General features: G+C 43.7%; 1 protein-coding gene across 6 annotated transcripts in view; it reads right to left on the bottom strand.

Annotated features, from left to right (window-relative positions):
• Positions 1-22,874, bottom strand: part of DDX31 (DEAD-box helicase 31) — a 49,202-nt gene that overhangs the window by 18,538 nt on the left and 7,790 nt on the right. For 5 of the 6 annotated variants that reach the window (XR_008453030.1, XM_054084517.1, XM_054084516.1 and 2 more), the window contains exons 9-17: positions 22,575-22,639; positions 21,679-21,798; positions 21,206-21,312; positions 20,597-20,832; positions 20,118-20,288; positions 17,439-17,498; positions 11,513-11,563; positions 9,368-9,507; positions 3,794-3,875 (exon numbers count right to left, since the gene is read on the bottom strand). Coding sequence is in view for 5 of the 6 variants with exons in the window: in XM_054084517.1 (XP_053940492.1) it covers positions 3,794-3,875; positions 9,368-9,507; positions 11,513-11,563; positions 17,439-17,498; positions 20,118-20,288; positions 20,597-20,832; positions 21,206-21,312; positions 21,679-21,798; positions 22,575-22,639 (1,032 nt within the window). In the remaining variant the exon portion in view is untranslated. Of the gene's footprint in view, positions 1-2,208; positions 2,308-3,793; positions 3,876-9,367; positions 9,508-11,512; positions 11,564-17,438; positions 17,499-20,117; positions 20,289-20,596; positions 20,833-21,205; positions 21,313-21,678; positions 21,799-22,574; positions 22,640-22,874 lie in introns of all 6 variants that reach the window. The other variant, XM_054084519.1, reaches the window with a different exon arrangement.

Raw genomic sequence — 22,874 nt, 5'->3', positions numbered from 1 at the left:
AAGCTTAAGTGACAGGTGACTTGCTTCTGTGTCACAACTGTCAGGGGATTTAGTGATAATATGGCAATATATTACAAAGGACTTTTCTTATTCCCCCCTTTAGGTTTCAAAATGAGGCATCTCTTCTTCCTGGTGCTAGGGGAAAAAAAAAAGTAAGACAAAAATGAGGGATAAAAAACTAGGCGCATAATTTCCAAAGTGTGAGGTCAGTCCAAGAGAAATAAATGAAAAAAAACAAATGGCAGGAAACATAATGTACTCGGAAAACAGCTTCTCCCCTCCTCCCATCTCCACCTTGTCTTTTATCCCCTCTTCAGCCCCTTGAGACAGATCTCATTTTAAAATTGCCCCCTAATGGGCATGAAAAAAAAAAATCAGCGTTTGATTCCTGCCTTCCAGGGAGGTTCATCTAAAAAATATCTACAATAATAAAAAGTAAATCTAAATTTAAAACTGACTCAGAGCCAAACTGTGAAAATGAAACCTGCACACCATGTGAGTGTCTGGACAGATGAAATGGAACAGTGCTACTGGAAGGGCACGGGAAGCCATCCCATATGCTTTACTCACACAAGGAAGCTTTAATCCTGCTTGCATCCTGCTATGGATGAACAGGACAATTAATCTGAAACCTTACATATTTTTCCAAGACCCAAAAGATAAAAGCCTACCCTAGAGGTTTGCTTGATCTACTCTCCATCGAGACGGATTTGTTACATCTGTTAAGGAACAAGCACCACTGCCATTATGGAGAAAGAGTGGGAGAGAAGAACTTTTTCTGCTCTGCGTTTGCTTAGCACAAGAGCCTATTCTGGCCAATCCCTAACCTCCAGCATCCTGACTGTGATCAATAATAGCATCTGTAAACTAAAGGAAGAAATGGGACTGACTGCAATGTTATTTAATCAGTTCAAGACATCAGGGGGACGCCCCTAAATGCCAACTGCACCAGGAAGACACATACTCACTTCTTTCAGAAGAAAGAAACTTCTGATTAGAAAGACTACAGCTTTTAGGTTGGAGAGGTTGGGATAAGTACTGAAAGCCTCCGATTTCACTAGGAGAACATGTTAATGGGAGAAGGGATTGAAACACAATAAAACTAGATCAAGGTAGAAAAGTTCTTTCTTAAAACAGTTAAAAAAAAAAAAAGGGAAGGAAAAAAAAAGCCAAAAAACCCAGGCTGTAACATCTCCTGCTTCCATTATACTTCAAAACAAAATGAAGGATTTTGTTTTAATAACAACTTCTTACTAACCTCCACACACCTCCTCTAGAACTCACCCAGTCCCCCTGCCCCCTCCATAAAAGTTGAAAGATCAAATTTATTCTCTTTGTAGGCAGGTGAACATTCACACACCCAGACATAGCCACATATATATTTTATATACCTAAATATAAAATATACATTTTACAGGCACTTCAGCTTGCTCCCTGACTGCACACAGAAGCCCAAAAAATACATGTTCCAACGTGGTGCTTATAATGGACTTCAGTTGAGGCAATGAGAACTGAAGAGCATTATAATGAGGCTTCTGTGTGCACCGCTATAATATATACATGACTCAATGCACGGAGAGCTGATAAGCAAAGCTAACACTCTCTTGAATGGCAACATCACAAATGGATCAGGTTCAGCTCCTCATAACAAGTCCTCAGCCACTCCATGTCCTCTGCAGTGTCCCACTGCATTTCCAGCTTATTGCACCATCTTTACAGCACTTACAGAAATTTAACAGAGATTAACTCCCCTGAAAACTTGGAAACACGCTCCTGCTGCTCCTGAGAAAGCACTGCAGGCCACTTATAGAGCCTTCAACTGCAATGAAACACACAGCTAACCAACAGAATGAATCCCTGCATTGCATTTAAGATATTTTTCAGGTAATTCCTGAAGAAACCTATTTGATATTGACAGCACTACTGTAATTCCACCCCCAATTAAATAATAACTTTTGTCTTTCCATAAAGAGAAACTCTGTTTCTCAGCCCAAATCCTTTCAGGTTCTGAGTCACATAAAAACAGGTTGTGCTGTATTTCTAAGTTCCTGCAGCAGACTCAGATCATCCTACAGCCAGAGTGGCTGTGTCTCAGCTCCAGTGAAGTCAACAGCAAAATCCCATTCACTTTGATGGCAGAGGGAAGAGACAAATTCAATCCCACCTTTGACTGTAAGTGAAAAGAACCGGTTCCTTCTGTGCACGTACCTATGTAAGGCAGCTGGCACGGCAGGGCACAGCCAGGCAGCACTGCTGAGCAAAAACCAGAGCAACAGCCACTTTCAGATATGGTTTGGGTTTGTATTTCTTTGAAGGAAAGGAAGAAAGACAAAAGCAGAGTATTTAGAATATCCTGTGCTCTGCTGTGTAGAGTACTTCATTTGAAAGCATGGTAGGAACACCAATTTGATCAGGTCTGGTAGCAAACTGGGTTGTGAGCTTCAGATTGCTGTTCCAAAGAAAAGGATCCAATGGCACTGTGATGTTTAGGTGAGTATTTTCAAAACAGGTCAATGATTTTGAACCTCTGCAAGCACTAGGCTCTGACATTCAATAACATTCAGCAGGTATCTTCTCCTGCCACTTTCCAAAAGCTAAATCACATTTTCCTAGAAAAAAACATGTTCTCTTTTTTGTCCACTTTCCATGAAATAACACTTGTCCTCAAGCCCAGCACAGTAATATCCTGTCCCACATCAGCAACAAATGTAAAGTGCAACTGCTGCAGAAAGGTAATTGCTGAAAAAACTCTCCAAACGAAATTCAGCATTAACTTGCCTATACGCACATTTAGGAGAAAAGGAAAGTATTTATACAGGGAAGAACTATTTAAAATAATTTCTGCAACAACGAAGCACAGCTAAACTTCTACATACATGTCGAATGAGTTCAAAGGTTGTATCCCAGGCTTGTTCCAGACATTTTAACTACAGGCATTACAGGGTGAAAAAAACATGAAGTGGTAGGAGTGAGCTTTAAATAGAATTGTACTGCAGACGAGCCACATATCTGGCTCTATAGATTTCTGTGAAATAGAGGGCATGTAGGAAAACCAAACATCTTTCAAAAGCATGTTTACCAAGAACACCACAGCTCGTAACAATCATCTGCAGGAAACGAGAAGGCTCTTACATGGTACAACAGAAAGAATGAGCAGGCAAAACAGCAACAAGAGGAGGAAAGAAAAAAGCATGCAGCATCACGCTTGATGCATTCTTGACTTCCATTCAAAATGAGGGTTCTTGGAGGATTTAATTTGTCAGAATGCAGAAACGCCTGAGACATCAATTGCAAATGACTGAATTAGGAACTTGAAGGCAGAACCAAAGCTTGCCGAAGTCAATGAAAAGATGCCTGTCAACCCTGCTAGCTTTGTTTTAGGCTCCAGGTAAATACAGATAATAAAATCCCCTGCGTAACACATCAGCAAGTAAATTTTCTTCATTGCTTCAGAGAAGTTTTGTGTCATTCGTGATCTCTAACTGTATTTTTGTGTGGAAGAGCAAAGGAGAACAGAAACATTGTGGGGGGGAAAATCCAAAGCTTTTGCGCCAAGAAACCTTTACTGTCTGTTACAAAACTATTTGCTGAAGAGTTAGAAGTGACTGCTTTTTGGGGACAACAGTTCAAAAGATTGGACAACTGTGATACAAGGCAGTTCTATAATTATTTGCACTTCCTGACATCACAGATATTAAAGACTAAAGAAGGAATCCAAAGGAGGAATGCTTATGTTTAACGGGTAAAAGAAAATTGAAGTTGGGAGCAATTCCAAATAAGCAGAATAACTCACCTTGCTTCTTGGTCTGGGCAATTTGAAGCGATCATCTTTCATCAGGCTGGATAACACCTTCTCCATCTTTATCTCTGAAACACTGAAGCAACAGAGAGGAAGTTACCATTTTTCCTACTTTTCAAATACAGTGTGTCTGAGCCACAGGCCAGTAACACACAGCAGAAAGGTGGAGATTTACACAATCAACTTAGGAATTTCCCCCTGAAATATAGGAGTTCATACCCTCTACACTCACACAGCAACCCTAAAATTGTACCTACTGTAAAATCCCAACACAGCTAAACTGGTGCTTTCTCTGGAACAGAGACGCACAATCTTGTCATCGCTTCAAGTTACCACTATGTACTCCAATTCTAACAGAGCATCAAAATAATTGAGGGTGGACTTTCAACTCATTGAAAGGCTCCTTGGGTTCTCAACCAGAGTAACCAATTAAAGAAAAATTTTAGGCTTTTAATTATATTTCCTTCGTTTTCATAATTTTTCTTTCCTTGCATTGAGAAGCACCAACACAACTGGGAACCGTTTGATTACGTTTTCCACTCAAAGAGATTAGAAACAGAGTTGAAGCCACTCATAACATCAGTGGTTCTTGTAAACTGGCTTTATAACTATATATGATCTGCAACATCCACTTTGAACTCAAGAGGCTGTTGAACCTCTGGTACATTAGATGCCACAGGCAGGGAGCAGAGTGTCTGCATTCAGCTGCTTGTGCAAGTGTGAGAAACGGACTGACACACACACGTACAGGCTGGAAAGATGAGCACTCTGCTTACTTCTCCTACATCTTATCTTCCCCAATGCACCTTCCAGATTCTCTGGGATCAGAGGCATTGCTCAACTCTCATTCAAAGGAAGAGAATAAAGTGCTTTGATGTTTACACACATTTTTTTAAAACTCATGTCAGCGACCATGCTCCCAAAACTAAAGAGCTAAAACTAAAGCTGTGTGAAGACACAGCTCCTTACTTTCAGAGCGACTCAAGCTCAGAGAGTAACAACAGGATCCCAAGGAACTTTTCCTATCAAGCCAACTCTCCCACAGCTTCCTTCCCTCTAGTCACATCATTGCTCTTTCCCACAAGATCTTATATCACTTCAACTTCTTGCTATGCCACTTAGGTCAGAGCTCAGGGACACAATTCCTGAGGACATACTCACCCCCCAATTCACTTATAGTTTCAAAAGCCACCTCTGACAACAAATGCATGGTTCGATCTCCTTTCCCTTTCTGAGAACTCACCTTCTCTCTTGTTTGAAGTGTAAAGCCAAAGCCTGGCCCATTAGGGACCCCAGAGCACTTTTTTTTTAAATACAGGAGACTCAGTCAGCTGTTCTAGCCAGGCTTCACACTGGGCATTTATTTTCATTCTGTCGACTCACATTCCTCCTGTAGATTCAACCAGATGATTTATTCCCCAGTCCTGCTTGCAAGACACTGCTGGGCTCTGTTATGGCCCAGATACTGGAAATGCTTACAAACTTGCTTCTTTTTAAAGTGACTGGTCCTACTTAGAGGTGCATTTGCAGGAGACTAGGCATTCTTTGTACTCTTTAGCACTGTCTTGTGTTCCTGTCTTGTGGGACACACACACACCAGGTGATGATACAGGAACAGCTGTGCAGCTCCAGACCATTAATATTACAGCTGCATTCAAACTGGGTCCCATTTCCAAGGGAATTACCCAGATGATAAAAACTGAAGTTTCTGGGCCCAAACTTCCAGCGATGAGCGAAGGTCATGGCTAGGAAAGAGATTCTTTTCCTTTTTATATCAGAATCAATCATAAATACTGCATGGAAGCCAAGGAGTTCATTTGGGGTTACATCAGACTAAGAAAGAGAGAAATCTTGGGGGTCCAACAGTTCTCAGACTCCTGAAGCTCAGAAGGTCAGAAAGATGTGCGCATCCTTCGGAAAGGAAACATCGCTATTTGTAAAGTACAGAAAGAAAGTATAACAAGAAGAATAACCCCTTCATTTTCACTCAAAGATCTAAACCTGGTTGGGAGGAATGGATGAATCCTTGCCCTGCTGTTTAACAGGATACCGTGACCCTCGCCTGTTCCCCAGTCCTTCCCAGTTAAAGCTACAAATACCTTTATTTTTGCAATTAGCCTTTTCAACCGCAGTCAGCTTACCACCACAACATAAAGAAAGGAAAAGAGATGGTCCAGAGAAACAGCCATCTAGCCTGGAAAGGACAGGCCTGAGCAGCCATAAGATATCCTACGTGGGAGAGGAGCCCCACTGCCATGCAGCTGGGATTCCCGATGTAGCAGATTCCTCTGCAGAGGATGCAGAGAAAGGCGGGGGAGTGATGACGGAGAAAGGGAAATGAAGCATAAAAAGACAACTGAGGGTTTCTCTGTTTGTTTTTGAAAAGTATAACAGTAAATTAAAACATAAATGGCAACCACTTAAGCAAGAGAAAAGTATACCTCCCCATGCCCCCCAAAGGCTGCTTTGACACCACTATGAATGAAAACGTCAAACCTTTGACATTGATTTGTCTGAGATGTCACCCCCTCTCCAATCCTCCTCCCGCCTGGCGCGCTGCCAGCTCGCAGCCTAACAGATATGTGAACTTAGTTCGCAGCAGGGAGCATCGTGTGAGGAGAGCAAGGGAGGGGGGCAACCACAACCATAGAGAAGGCAGAGAAACGACTCGTGCCTTCACGGTGATGTGTTTTCCTTTATAAATTAGTTAGGCTGCCGTAAGGATATAAAGAAATTATCTGATAGCTGTCGAGGCAGGCACTGCTAGATTGCAGTTGAAGGAACTAAAAGAGACATAAGGAAAAACACTGAACCTCACTGACTTCCTTCTGTTTCCTGCCTCCTCCCTTTGGAGGAAAATCTGTTAGTTACGCTTAAGAGCTGAGACAAAACATTTTGGAGTCTAATCTTAAAGAAAAATGAAAGAGGAAACGTACAGAAAACATGAGTGTGCATGTGCGTACACACGCACATTTACAGGTAGGCAGAGGAATCACAACTTCAAGCCACATAAAGAGTGAAAATAAAGTTGCGGAGAGAGGCATGTGGCTTCCTTGAGCCCCAAGGGGAATTACTGATCTCAGCAGAGCCAAAGTGAGATCGTTTTGGCAAAGGCTAAGGCTGCCTTTCCTCAGTGGAAGCCAAGGAGAGGCTTCAGGTACCGGTGAAAATTAATTGCGAGCGATTTCCAATTTCAAAGGCAGCCATCCCTAATTCCGAAGTGAATTTTCATCCAGGAACAAAGCCACGTCTGCTCTCATTACTTCCGACTCTCAACATTTCTGGACTTACTCCCATGCATGCTGGGGTGGGTGGAGGGGCTGAAGGAAAACTCTGGGTCAAATCCTCATCCAACGTAAATCAGCACGGCACTGCTCATTTACACCAACCGAAGGCTGTGGGGACCCGTCTCATGCTTTGTCTTCTTAGAAATACATATTTTATGAAGTATTTACATTTCAATAAACCCAGCAGGAGTTTCATTTAAAAACAGAAAAAAACCAAATTAAATAAAAAAATTCACAACACACGCTCATCGCTAACAAAAACCAAGAGGTTTAAAAATTAAAAAATGCAAACTCCAGTAACTTGCACAGTCCAAGTCAAAACCTACAAAGACTTAGGATAAAGAAATAAAAATTATCAGTGCTTAAGAGGATCGGTGACAGTCCAACACATGCTGTCTTTCGCCCTCGCACTGAATTAAATTGTCAGGATTATCACCATAATGCTCTGTTTATGAAGGGTAACGGCAATTTGTGCTGATGGCACTTGCTGCCTTCAGCTTCAAGCTGCCTTCCTGCATCTTCTCTGTAATTCATCAGCTCTCTTTTCTATCCTGGTGCCCCTTCTCACACCATGCGCTCCTATGTAGGAAGAGTGGAGGACACATGGCTGCGAACAGGCTGGATCGCCCACCCATGCCAATTAGACACTCGTTTTCTTCCGTCTGAAGACGAGGGTCAAGGAAGGCAAATTACGCTCCTTTTCTAGCAAGTCCCTTGTCTGCAGGGCAGCACGTTTTATGGAGAACAGAAAACAAACAAACAAGAAAAGACAATCCCCCGAGCTGTTTGGCTATACCGAGTTGAGGAGCAGAGGAAAAAATATTCACATAAACCTCCCTCTGCTCCTCCAGCAGAGCCTTCTACAGATTCCTGAGGAATGGTGGCTACCTCAACAACAGGTCTCCTCAGCAGATATAATTACCAGCGTGAGTGACACTGCTCCTTCAACTTGTTAAAAAACAATAAAATTGGATAAAAGCATTAACATTTAAAACAAAAAAAAAGGGAAGGAAATTTCCCTCTCCTTCCTCCAACACTTCCAAAATATTATAAAATTGAAAAATACAACTTTCCACCTGGAGTTAAAAATTCACAATTATGTGGGATTTCACCTTTAAATGTCAGTGCTGTTTGTTACATGAAAAAAAACCCTGTCAGCTTAGCCCTCCATGTCTTGCTGGTGTCTGCTTAATAGATAGTTACCTGGGATGATGGATGGCTCTTTGTTACACCACTAAATGGCTCACAGACTAGAATAAGCCTGTATTTACTGCCAACATTTGTTTGTTTCAAGGATGCAAAACCAAATCCGACTCCAAGTAGCTCCACCCGACATAAACACAAGAAATAAAAGAGATCTAATTTGTGCACGAGCTTAAAGGGCTCCGTCAACACCAGCACGACACTAAAGGCACTCTACTCAGCTGCTGTGCTGAAACGCTGAGAGACAGCAATGCGGGGAGCAAGGGGAGTCACATATATCCAGCTGAGGAGGCTTGAGACCAGATAGTGCTCCTGACTAGCGATGCTGAGTAGCGAGTTGTGTTTTTTTCCCCACATAAGGATCACTGCTGGACTAAAACCTCATCATGCGTCAGCATCAGGAAGCTGATGGCACACTGGGCAGGTCCTTACCCAGGCAGGCTTGCTCTCTTTACCGTCTAAGTCCCAAGTACGAGCTAGAGCTGGTGTAAGAGATGCTTTCTCACTAGCCTGGAAGAACAGCCCACTTTCAGTCTGCAGAGTCCACCCCCCTCCATGCCCCCCAGGACCACACTGGGCACTCACCACTTGCAAAAGCCTCTACTATTCCTGTCACAAGCCACTTACACAACACAACTTGGCCAATTACCTGCCAGATATGACCCACAGCTCCCTAGCTATTTCTCCGCCGGATCTCTCCTGAAGAGAAAGCACAGTCTCTGACAATATGGTGCTATGCAGGCAGATGGCCAGTTAGCATTTGACAGGCTCATTTGACTTGTAATCTCCACATAGCCACAATTTGAACCCAGGGCCAGAGAGATAACGACAGAGTGCAACGGATCTCCAGCTATCGACTCCTCTCTGCCCCTCACCACACACACTCACTCCCAATCTGTCAGGCTGATGATTTTCACACACTTTCCTTTTCTCCTTTTGCTAGTCTGGGGCCAGTCCTGGATCACAAGAATTAATAAATTCTTATTAAAACCTGCACGAGACGCAGTCCCGCTGAAAGTGCCATGGAAGGTTAATTAGCAAGGATGAGCTGAAACTTTTGTTCGCGTTTCTGACTCACTTAATCTTGTGAGAAGCCAGCAAGCTGACATATTCTGCCTCCGAAGGTGCCAGGACAAGCAGGCTGTTCCCGTGACAGCCAATGCGAGCCGTCCTCCCAATCCGGTGGATGTATTCCGCAGGTGAAGCCGGAGCGTTATACTTCAAAAAGGGAACATGAGAAGGGAAAGAAGGAATTAACAGAACACAGCACGTTAATTATAAACGAGACACTCAGCCCACTCATCTGAAACAAAAGGGATCTTAGCAAAACCCACATGCTGTATCTGCCTTGGCATTGGCCTGTTTATAAGGAGCACACTGGGCTCATCCCCGTAGCCATCACTCAGCTCCTCAGCCACAGCAGTTTTTTTGACATATGAATATGACACGTTGGCCAACTTTCAGATAATAGGACAGTTTTCCCATCTCGGTGTCTCTCTGCCTTTTGTGTTTCATTTCTGTGCAGGCACATCAGGACCCTGTTTGCTCCTCTTAAAAAAAATAATCTCACAAAGACCTCAAACCAAGCAACCCCCAGGACTGCCCATACAAGATGCTGCCTGCTCTGCTTTTGGGAAAAAAGCCATAGAATAAAAGTTGATAGCTTCAAATTTGGAGTTAGGTTAAATTGCTTTGTTTTGATTAAAGCAAATCATAGCTGCTTAACTGGTTAGAAGTAACCTAAAAGACAGGGTGAATAAGTCCTTCTGGCAGTGTGGTACAGGTAGCAACTGTCTTCCCATTTATAACTACCAGGCACCGCGGAAATGTCGCTTAAATCCCCCCTAATATAGCGGTGACTCTCATTTACTTCACTGGGAATTAAAACTACCCAGCCATTTGCAAGATCTGATAAAGGGTGACATATTTCCCTCCTTTAACCTCCTCCTATTCTTCCCCCACTCCTCTCTTTCCTGGAAAAATGAACACGCACAGAGATAGTGCTCAGAAATGAGCCCTCAGCAGTTTAACTGGAAAAAACCCAACAACCAAAGCCCACTCTAGTGTTTATACCTGTGCCCTCTGGCAAAGTTTCTACTGGCTAGAGGTGTGAGTAAGATGCTGTGAGCAATCTAATTGCTCCCTGCAGGTCCTTGCTCTTGGACACAGCTCTCAGGACAGCTGAGATTTCGCCTTCTGGACACACAGAAGTCTCCCAGGGCTTTAGGTAATTTGCACTGCGTTCTAACACTGGCAACTATATCTTCAGTTAAATTATATTAATATACAGATCTGGGAATTAAAGACTTCACTTCCCCGGCCTTGTCTACCTAGCTAGTTGGTACATAAGCTTTCTTTCTTAAAAATACAAAATTAAAATCAGATTTGTTACCTGAAGGGCTGAGGTAGAAATTAAAAGGCTTTGTTGAGGCTCTGTGCCCTGTTCTTTTTACCCAGGTGTCACTCGATACATGAGAATCTCTGGCTCAGTGTTTCCTCAATTCAACTAAGCTTTTTTTTTAATTATAAATCTTTTATAAAAATGAAATCTGCCTCATGCCTCCAGCCTCCTCTTTGAAACAGCGGGCTGCTATTTTTAATGTTCAATCCATCTCCCTTAGTTTCTATTTTTTTCAAAGACAATATTCCTGTCGACAGCAATGCAGCAGTGTTGGGGTTTTTTTTCAGTAACAATTTGAACTATGCAGCCCTGCTGAAAGGTGAACACTTGCAGCTACCCAGCCCCAGCCAAACAAAGCCTCACTGGAAACACTTAGGTCACTGCACGGATGCTATTCGTCTGCTCAATGTTTAACATTAGGATCACGCTTAAATTCCTCACAGAACTGCCTCCCTAGCAAGCTCAGGAAAGTAGAAAAACAGAACTGCAAGAGAGATGGCCAGTACTTCACAAGATCTGGCTTCCTGTGGGGGCAAATGCAGGGCATTTCACCCTAGTCAGGGGTGTATTATTACACAGCGGATGATACTGGAGTTCATGAAGAGGAAAACAGACTGTGAATACCCAAGATATGATTGTAACGCTGCATCCTAGCAAAACCTTGAGTCCCAGTCCTGCAGTCAGGAACACGTGGGTCTCCCGCACCTGTAGACATCAGCACAAAGTAAACTGCAGAAAGGGGACCTGGGCTGGGGAGAGGTCTCATCTGAGCAAGACTGCACTTCATGCATATGTACACGCATACAAAGACAGCAGACCTACCTGCACGATCCACGTCACTTGAGGCAGGTCTAGTCCACGTGCTGCAACGTCCTTTAAAATTAAGAAGGAAGTTACTTTAGTAAAAATGTTTTGAAGACAGCAGCAAAAGTAAGAGCTCTTCTGCGATGGCAACTATGATAGCAAACAACTGGGTAAGCAAGCAGGCATTTCATGTACCTGGTTTGGGGAGAGATGGACTGAAGGCAAAAAATAATGTTGAGGGTTTGAAATACAAGTAATATTGTTAACAGACTAACACAACAAAAAATGTTCCACTACTATGTCTCAAAGCCTGGAGGATATAAACACAACTATTTCAGGAGAATGGTGGTGAATTACAGTCCCTTCACATCTCATCTAGGAGAATCATCTTAATGATAGTGATAGCATCAGTTCTTCAGTTTGTTTCATTGATGAAAACAGATCTGCTCATAGGTACCTAGTTCCCAAACACCTAAAAGATGCAGAACTAAATCTCTGCATGGCAACTCTGTTTCTGAGCGTAACGTTCTACACAGCAAGGCTAAGCACTAAAACCAGGCTGCTAATGATGAAAAGGAACGTGGCCATGAAGCAAACAGTCAAGGATCCTAGTCCTTGAGTGCAACGTCCAAAGATGCACTGATGTCCACCTACAACTAATTAACTGTTTCCTGGTTAACGGTCTGATATTGAGGAGCAGATGACCTGCAGGTCACCTGGCCATACAAGGAAAGGCCAACAATTTAGCCAGCTCTGCAGGAAGCTGAAGTAGAGCTCGAGGAGAGGAGATGTCAGCTATCCCTTAGATTTTCACCAGTCTGGCTTTGATTTGGAGAAACAAAACTCAGCCCTGAAGAAAAGAGTCTGAAGCTGCTGTCAGGAGTGCTATTTGATGTGCCAGCTGGTGGGAAAAGCCATCAGCTTGAAGAAGGACTTGAATGAGACCCTTTAGTTATCCACAGACAGTATAGCTCAAAACCCCATATCCTTTCAAAGAGAAAAGAGAGTTTAAATACTGTCCAAAAAATGGAGAGCACAAACATGTTTCAATCTCCCGTCTTGATTTACTGTTCATTAGTAATGTCCTCACATACTCCTTGGATTTTACATTCACCACGCACAATGGCAGAGCAGGTGTGCAGATTTAACTCTGTTAGGAAATGTTTTGGAACACATGTATCTTTTAGCTAGCTGCAAAATTGAATATATTAAGAACTTAAGCAGGAGCTTAATGTACTAAAAATGTGTCAGCCACCCACTGAAGTGTTTTCATGCAACTCCCACACACGTTAAAAGACTGGGAAGCTGATGTTTTGGCAGTAAAGGCCTTCCCATAAGCACTAGCCAGGTTGCTTTGTGGCTCCAACTGCAGTAAAAGAGGAGACACTTTCCGCAGCGCCCACTCTGAAATAATACACACTTTCGCTCCAACACACTCATTAAGAAATGACTTGTTCCCAGAGTCGAAACGAACAGACGTACAAAAAGCCATTTAAAGGAGGTTGGAGAAAATAAATCAAGAGAAGTCAGGGAATGCATACAGCACTTATAGGATAACAAGATTATAAACTCTACAGCAGGATCAGACAAGAGTGCTGACATCTGATTCCGATCTGGCTGGCTCTGTTACATACTTCCATGCTGACAAGGCTTTGGTCTTTTCCTATTCTGTGTTCTGTCTCGCAGCCAGCCATCTAGGAAAGGCTATGTTTGATGGAGAGGGCTCTGACGTTGGGACAGGGTCAGTTTATCCAAAAGAAACGGATAGCCAAGCCATCCCTGTGGTCAGGAGCAGGCACCTCCAACATGGGGAAGAGATTGCAGGGACAGTAACATCCCCTCTCATCCATCAGGATTCTTTCCCTCCTCTAAGATACCTTTTCTCACTGCCCCTGGCTGGGAAACTACTCCCACAAACAACACTGTTCTCATGTGAATTTGCCAAAGCAAGGTTGACTGAAAGCCTAATAAATAGCCAGTAACAACATTTTAGGAGGCAGCTCTCTCCCATCATCAGCCTTGTATTCACTACTGCTTTCACAATGCCACCAACTCCACTCAGCTGTTACTGACACATATCAGCAGCTCCTCTCCTGGGGTTTAACTTGGCTTTCTTTCAGAAGTGTCTTGGGATTTACTGGTAATTGGAGTGTTTTGCAAACTCTCAAAGATTCCTCAGTATCACTCCACTTGTGTCTCCTGTAGCTCCTTTTCCTCAAAGACCGTAGCAGACAGCAACAAGGTAGAATCAAGATAAAAAGTTCGAGTTTATTTGCTTTCCTCTGGTGGCAGAGCTCATGAGCTTCTGGGATCTTTAGAAAAATACTTGTGGGTCATCCTACCAGGAAAGAGAATGCAGCTGAAGCAACAATTATCCAGTTTTACTAGAGCTGCATTTATTCCACATACAGAAGCACTAACCTGCTGCCAGTGTTTTCTCAAGAAGCCAAACAGATTTCCAACATACTACTCTCTCTTCTTTTCCACTGCCTCAGACTGCATTCCCTTTTCTATGTATGACCTCACACCACCGTTCCTTAATAATAGGGAAATCAGGAATACAACACCTCAGCGAAGTCACAGTTGATTCCTTTCACTGGGCAACAGAAGGGATAGAGCAAGGAGGAATAATCTACAGCAGTGCAACTTTAGGGAAAACCCAGAGGCCAAACACAATAACCTGAAGCCCTGCCTATGTTCCTGCCTTGATCCCAACTGCAAGCCACAGACTGGCACCATATCAAGACACAATCCACCTAAGGATGCCCATAAATGCTGAAATTTCTGCTTCTAACAACTTGTGCTACAAGTCTGTGCTCATTTTGGTGGCGAGTACAGGGGTGGGTGCAAGGGAATGGAAGGCAGAAAGGCCACATGGAAAACGAGGTGTAACGCTGCAGAACACCAGAACCAACACAGGCACAGAAGTTTTGCAACGGCCTCAGTTTGCTCAGTCTCTCTCACACATTCTAATTAGGGCAAAGGAAATTGCTAAAGTTGCTTTTGAAAGACACTCAATGGTGAGGTCTTCAAGGCCCTGAGCTTGACAATTGGCTGCCTACATGAGGCCTAGAAGTACAGATGGAAGGCAGCTTGCTCAGGTGCCAGGCTGTCAGTTGGATTAAAATGACTCATTTATTTACCAAAGAACCTCACAAAGTGCTTTAGCTAACAGGCAGAGAGGGCCTAACGGCTCTCCAAGCTGGGGAAGAAGCTCTCGCGCCTTCCCGGCCTGCCAAAAGTCATTACTGCCGAGTGTGGAAAGCCATCAGCAGGGTAGAGACCCCCGTCGGCAGGGTGACAGATTGGGCTGCGTAATCAGAGGAGGAAGGAGAGAGCACAGAAGCTGTCAGAGGCGAAAGCTCTTGGCTGGGGCCGCCAGAAAACTGGCAAGATGAGTTAGCGTGACTGAGTAAACAGCAAACAATCTCCAAATGATCCTTCCTCTCTCCCTGGAAGAGATGAACTTGTTTAAAAGGCACATCCCAAAGGAAGCCGCAAAGAACTTCAGTGAAGGAGAGAGAAATAAAACTGGATGAGACCCTCTGAGATACACAGCCCTTTATTTTCTTGTCTGCCAGCTTATATTGTCTGGCAAAAATATTTTATGGACTATATTAATATACATATGACATAGAGCAAATTAATAAAAGGAACAGCAGGTCCCATTGCTTACTAGAGCGGAAAGATGGGTGGAGAACATGGCATAAGGGACAAGGGAAGGACGCAACATTGTATGCATTGCTCTTTTGTGAGCCAGGTTTCAACATTTTGTGGGCACAAAACGTGATTTTGCAGTGAAAAAGAACAGAACCATCTTTGCGCAAACCGTTTTTTTTGCTGAGAGGAAGAAAAGGGTCAGAAAAAGCAATGCCCTCGGAGGCAGGAGGTGGTCACAGTGCCTGGCCACCCTTTGGATATCTGTGCTGGGGAGGCACCTGTAATGTGGGACTGGTGCAAAGTGTATCTCTATATTAAGGTGTCCATATGGTCCCCATTACTGTGGTAACAGGCCACCTCCTGGTTTCAATGCATTTGTTCTCCCAACATCTCTGTAAGGTAGAACAGTGCTACAATCCCCATTTTACAGATGGGAAGCTGAAGCACAGAGATTTTGGACTCAGACACCCAACTTACTGTGCTTAACGTGCTAACCGCATGCCAGCTGAGCCACAGTGACTGTAACTGTCAGGATTTGCATCCCTGCCTTGCAGTAAATGCAAAGTCGCTTAGGCTGAAATGAAGGAGGGTTATGATAAATGCATTACCTTACGCTACCCTCTTCACGGCAATCTAGGTTAATTCACATTACTCCCGTTTATGACACGTCAGGAGCAAAGAGACAACTATCGCTGCTCGGCTGACATGTGGCTACTTGCCTTGTCATCACAATTCCACATCCACTTGTATGGAGCCTGTGGCATGGCAGGAAATCAAGCCATATCTCCAGTGTCTCAAGAGGGAGCTCCCATCCACTGGGATTTCTTTATCCAACTTATTCTTCTTCCTACCTTGTCAACAGCTGTTGGTTTCCTGGCAGATTTTTCCTGCCAGCAGCTGCATTTCCCCCTCAAACGGTCTCACACAGGAACTGATGTCCCAGTGATTGCAATGATTTTCCTTTCTCTTTGTCCAAAATTGAGCATTCACTCCTTCCGAACACAAAACTGAAATTTCAGTAACAAGATATGTCCCTGAAATTTCTCAGGTATAGACAGCACGTGCACGAAGGATAACAGAGTTGAACAACTTATTATTTAGAATTCATTGAACACTTTTTTATCTTCAAAATACTTAATCTACACCATGGAAGGATGTACCTTTGCTTTGCTATCCTCCTCAGTTGAGATGCTTAAGTATGACCTCCATACACAGGGAAACCAAGTTACAGTTCATTTATGCATCACACAGATGCATTTTGACCTTGATCAGATCACTGAAAGGTTGTATGCACAAGCAGGACCAAGGCCAGCATGTAACCAGTACAGTTTTACAGGTGACGCAACAGATAATTCGGCAGCACTAAGTCAAACCTTCCTATACACATGGCAGTCCTAGCTTGAACTGCAGGCATAAAAGATAAAATTCAGCACCCACTCTGAAAAAAATTGCGACTAGTTTCCTTTAAGAATAATGTACTGCAAGAACAGGAGTCATTTCAGAGCTGAAGAGGGTTTCTCAGCTCTAATTACTCCCGATCGCTGTAATTTACAAGTTTGCGGTGGGTAGAAATCGCCAAGATTCACACATTTTCAGATCAACAGCTGCCACTATTAGAGAGCAAATCGTGCAGCCTTCTGCACCACTGCAGCAGGCTAGCTGTGGCACCGACAGGTCAGAAACGAGAAGTAGAAGGTGCCACCACAACACAAGGGTGCCAGCAAACTTCAGTTGAGGACAAGAATTTCTCCCTCAGCACCCTTGAAGGAAGCTTGAAGGGCAAAGCATGGAGAGCAGCAGAGCATGTGCATTTCTAATGACAGTGTTCTCTGGTTGGGCTTCCTTTCCATCCCTGCAGGTTTTTGGTTTTAACCTTGGGGTAGTCATTAAGACGGGAAATATTATACTACATCCAATTTACCTGGCAGTTATGGAGCGTACAACAAATTAGGATTGCGTTCTACTGACTGCATGTAGAGGGCAAGGTTCCAGCTTCAAATGAACAAATTTTTCCAGATGTAAGACCATGCAAAATACTTGAGGCTTCCTGTACAAGAGAGACACTTTTCCTGAATATGGTACCTTGCAGGAAAAGATCAGATAACAGTTTGCAAAGAGGGCACCAGTCCTAATTTGACATATGAGGTGCAGAAAAAGGAGATGACTTTCCTCAAGGTCAGACAGCGAGCTGGAATTAGAGCTCAGTGCCAAGTCCTCTGTTCTACCATTAGGTACCAGACAGGCCCATTAGTGTGGAGCTGCAAAGGGACTCTAAGATACTTACAGTGCAAAGCAAGACGCCAGTCTTGGATTTTAGGAACTCCTGGAAGACCTCTGTTCTTTCCTAGAGGATTGAAATACAAAAAAAATGAAAAGACTGCTTATGCACATTTCAATTCAAAGAGAAAGCAAATTAGCGAATGTAACAACTGAACACCTCATTCACTATATCATGTACTGCTCCAAAAGCAAGGGATGTGACTTCACCAGTTCTAGTCAGACTCCTGCAAAAACAAAACATCTGTGGCATACAGGTGTGGTCTCAGGTAGGAAGGCACAGTGTCTGGGACAAGCCTGAAAACATTTGGTCAAACCAAAGCATCTGACACCTCCATGGTTTGCTCAGAAGCGTGGCCTGTGTATGTCAAAAAGCAGTAACTGTTTCAGATGGAAAGGAGATCCACAAAAGATTAGGCAGCAGCAACAGAAGCCCTGGCATACTTAATGGGCAACACAGGCTTTTGTGAACGCATGAGAAAGCTGGACACCTTCGCTGCTGTCTGTCCAGTCACACAATGGGTATGATAAGCCCATTTTGTTGACACAGCGATACAGTCACATCACAAGAGATCAGCCTCATCATGTGCCCAATGGGGCATGCAGACAGGCACTGGACTGACTGTGTAATTATTAAGTATTGGGGATGCTCAGCTGCAGTTACTTACATGAACGGTTGTGGAATAAGTCTTCAAAAAACAGGGCAGGAGACAGGAGACCCTGGCCAGAACCCCCTGCGCAAAGCAGCAAGGAAGCAGGACTCCAGGATCTCGCAGGAAGCTGCACAAAGCTCTGAGGGCACCTTCCCCATGGCCTTCCCACAAGAAAAGGCCTCATACTGGTGAGGGCCAACAACGGGGCTGCTGATGCTGGAATGGAGGTCGTTTCTCCCCTCAAATGCCAGAGGCATTGGCTCCCCAGCCTTGTCCTCAAGGCCTGCACCAGTGGAACTCCCACTCCTAACCCACTCCTAACCTGATTTCAGGCTCCCAACCCCCAGATCTCAAATTACCCCACCTTTGCGCCAGTGGGCCCCAGAACTGCAGGAACCCATCAGTACAGCTCCTCATCTGCCTCTAATAGCCTCCTGCTTTGTCAGTCCCCTAACCTTCCTAAGCACATTCCAATTAGTTGAACTACTTTGGGGGTACTTTATTTCTTGATGAAAGCAATAGAAACTGACTCTCCAACTCACATTACATTGCTACACTTGCTGTCACACAAGACTATCCCTGAGCACTAGTAACCAAAGGCCTCATTAGCATTTGGTCTTTGCTTGCCAGTACCACCTATCCACCTACACTTCCTCCCCTTCAGCTGTGGGAAACAACTGTACTCACACTCCCCTGATCCAATTTCGTTTACTCTTTTCCTTTTCAGCGCTCAGGCTGCCTCTGCCCTCAGAAATACCAGATCCATTTCCCTCCTATCCCTTTTACTTTCTCCTTCCAAAATTTCCTTGTTTCCATGTTTCAAGCACTCCTTCTCAGAGTTCCAGCTAGGAGTTAAGTGAATGTCCTGTTACATTGATGATACATAAGAAACCTTACATACTTGACTCCCAGCTAGTAGTAGTGTTCTAGGAAAGAAGGGAAACTGGGGCCTTGCTGATGCACTGAACCCTCTGCTGACAAAATCTAAAGAAGAGAGCACGCTGCATCTTGTTGACAATGACAGCAGCCGTGCTCAGCAGTACCATATGGGATCCACAATTTAGCTCCATTAATGCTCTTAATTTGAAGACATCAAGCACTAATTACACACTGGGTACTAAAAAGGCAAAACCCTTCCCCTGGTGCCAGCTACTTAGTGGTGTTCTGTTGGCTTAACAGCTGGTCAGGGTAGAGTTGGGCCAGACCAGGCCTGCTCGCTCGCTCAGGCAGGCAGGTTGAGGAAAGGCCAGACTGCAGGGACAGCAAAGCACATGTTTCTGGTCTCCACAGGATGGGAATGAGTGAGAAAAACAATGGCTCTTCACCTCTTGCTTCATCAGAAGAGCTCTATTCATTTACCATGTCTGCTGTGCAGCTCAGAGTAGAGCGGTAATGCTCTCCATCACAGATCAAGGCAGGATCAGGGGCTGGACTTTCATGGGAGGCTTCTCAGCTACAGAGAGAAACACTGCATTGGCAGTTCATTTGACACTTCTTCCTTCTCAGCCCTCTGTAGCAAGTTCCAATCTCATTATCCATGCCTATCTGGCTAAAAACTAGACCTAATTCGGGGAAAACACTGTTATACTGCTATTATTCCATCCAGGGAAGAGCAGTCTGGCAAGACACTATTCTTCAAATCCTCATCTAAGAGGGGCAACTTATGGGGCATTGATGTTTTGGGTCTTGGATGATGTTTTCTTTAGCATTAAAAGTCTGTCTTGACTGCACGAGAGAGAACCATGGATAAATAAATGGTTTAAGTGCACCCACTGGGAATACAGAACGGCTGCCTCAGCCTCCTGAAGTAACACCTCTTGCCTCTTCAGCTGTGTTTTTCAGATACCGTTACCAAGGTACCTTCCAGAAGTGGGACAATATTCTTATTCTCATAAGCAGATGGAAGAGTGAGTCCCCTAGAGGTGAAATGACTCTCTGTCCTCTCTTCTGCCCTCCTCCCCAAAATCACCACATAATAAATCACAGGGAATAAGGAACAAAACTGCGTATCCTAACATTCTAAGAATGCTTACTTCCTGTTCCATGTTGCCATGCAGTCGTAGAAACTGTAAGGGTGCAGAGGAGACAAATTCAGATTGTTCCGACTCCAATCTTCCTGAAAGGACCTTTAGAAGGAGCTCATAGTGGAATTCCACTTGTTCACAGCTGGAGAAAAAGATGATCATCTTGTGGTGTTTTTCAAACTGCAAGGAAAACAAGGAAATTGCACAACACCATTTCCACAGGATTCTCCCAACTGCCCGATCATTACAAGATCTAGGTGGTTTCCACTTTCGGAGATATTCTTATCTGGGAAACGATTACAAGATTTGACACCAAATATCAAGTCCATAAAAGAAGCAGAAGTACCTGCTGCACAGGTATCTCACTGCCAGCATGAAAGACACAACAGCACCTTGGCCCTCTTGTGGCTCCCTTGACAGAATAAGAGATAAAGGAGTTGGAAAGGGCAAAGGGCTTCTGAGTAATACAAATGCAACCAGAGCCTCACCTTGCATTTCTCAAGGATAAAAGCAGCTAATGTGACAAGCCTCAATTTGCTGGGGACCATCATGACATACTGCTTGAGCTTCTCTGGAACAGCGAAGTTTTCTTGCTCCATGCAGCTCGTGGAGCTACTGGCTTGTCTGTCTGTTTGTGATGCTGGTTTGTGCACCTTCTGGGCTTCATCTGCTATGGAGATGCTGATGGGATCATTCAAACTGATATCAGCCAGCCGTGTGACTCCTAAATCACAGAAAATGAAATACACATGAGGTCCAGTTTGGGGTACCATTGAGGAGGGTGATGATACAGTCACATAAAACCCCTCAAGTAATACAATTCCAGCAAAAATCGGGCAAGGAACTAATAAGCCTAGGTTCACTGTGACTTTACTCTGGAATTTGAGACACGTATGTCAAGACCATGTAAGCATATGCACTGACAGAAATTCCAGTAACAAACGAGAAGTTTCACAAACTCAAAGAAATCAATAAGCATTATTCCACTTCTTCCAAGGGGTTCAGATTGGGCTGCAATACAATTAGACTCAGCCAACTATTTTGCAGATGCCTGTGCATTATTCAGCTATAGGAGACACTCTCTGTCTATAACCCACCTTCTGTGAGGGTGGCTGAGAGCAGGACATTCTGACGTGTTTCTCTCTCAGCATTTAAAGCATTGAGTATCACAGCTACGTCCTTCTCGAAGCCCAGGTCCAGGATCCTACAGAAACAGCAGAAGCAGGAAGGAATGAGGACAAAGTCTTAAGGCTAAATGAGCCAGTTAGGAATAAGGGAAGTGCTAGAGTGGACCAGATCTTTGGCCCACCTAGCATCATGTTCCATCTTCACCTCTTGCCAGTGTCAGAAGACACTGAGAAAAACCTCTGCAATGAATAACTGCAAAATAATCTGTCCAAAAGGGCCGTTTCTTCCTAATCTCAGACATCTGGTGTTTGGCTGAGGCCACTGAGTGCAACTGGTTTTAAATTCTGTGTGTGGTCTCTTTTTCAAATATTCAGTGAATTATCACATGTCGATGCAGAGGGTCTCATAATAATTTTTCATACCCAAAGACTTGGAAGCTTACCTGTCTGCTTCATCAATAATCAGCCACTGAGTGCGACGGAAATGAATGCATTCTGTGGACCTGATATGATCAACCAGGCGACCAGGAGTTGAAATGAGGATATTTATCCCTTTACGTAATCTGTAAAAACAAAAGAAGAAAGGAGGAGAAAACAAAACATACAGGTTATCAGTGACTCTGGAATAGGAACTCAGAGTTAGGAACCGGAATCTACAGAGTTAAAAATGATGACTGCAGTAAAATCAACAGTACTTTTGCACTCATTGAAAGTGAAATTTCTTGGAAAGCTAAATTTTATCTTTGACCATCATTGACACCTGGAGGCAAACTCAGTGATAAAGACAGGGTGGAATGAACTATCAATAATATTAAAATAATTTAAAACACCAAAGCTAGGTTTTCTGTTGTGAACAAGTACTTTTTGTACTGTCAAGAGTAAATTTCTTTTTCTGTATGCTTATACACAGAGAAATGAAAATTCCATTTTGGATTACCAGCTTACAACTTAATTCTTGAAAAGGGAAAAAAAAAAAAAGAGATTTTTAACACCAGGAAATCTCTTCTCCAGAAAGCAATTTCCCCCATAACAAATACTGCAGACAGCACTGAGTGGTAAGCAAATACAGGTGTTTGTCAGAGGAGGAAAAAAAGTACTGACACAAGAGATCATCTTCTCAGAAGGCTCATCAGCATTTTAGAAATGGATCCAACTGGGGGAAGTGAATACTTCCTGCTGACCAAGTCACTGTGGCTGTGTAAGATTCAGGGGGATCACAGCTTGCTCCCAACTCACAATCCTCTCTCCCAGTTAGAAAAGCAGTCTAAAGAAGAGTAACAGATAAAAAGGCTGTAGAGCAAGAGGACCCAAAATACAATTTAAGAAGTTGGCTTCCTACCTGGCTTTTTCTGATTTTCTCTTTTCTCCCCCCATTAGCACTCCAGGCACGATCCAGGCAAACGGCTACAGAAAGGAAAACCAAGATCAATATAGATTGCTCTTAATGAACAGATAGAGCCTAATCCAAAACCAATGTTTCTTGGCAAAAAGAGAATGGACTGGGACTGACATCAGTGAGCATCTGATTTGATCTAACAGACAAAGCCTACATGCACTCTCTCACCCACAGCTACATATCAATGGCACCTTGAGTTTCAGCCACGGAACCCAATTCCCACATCCTCTAGAAAGCTAGAAA

Source organism: Cuculus canorus, chromosome 19 (genome assembly GCF_017976375.1).
Source record: "Cuculus canorus isolate bCucCan1 chromosome 19, bCucCan1.pri, whole genome shotgun sequence".
Taxonomy (NCBI): Eukaryota; Metazoa; Chordata; class Aves; order Cuculiformes; family Cuculidae; genus Cuculus; species Cuculus canorus.
This window is presented reverse-complemented; position numbering and strand designations above follow the sequence as displayed.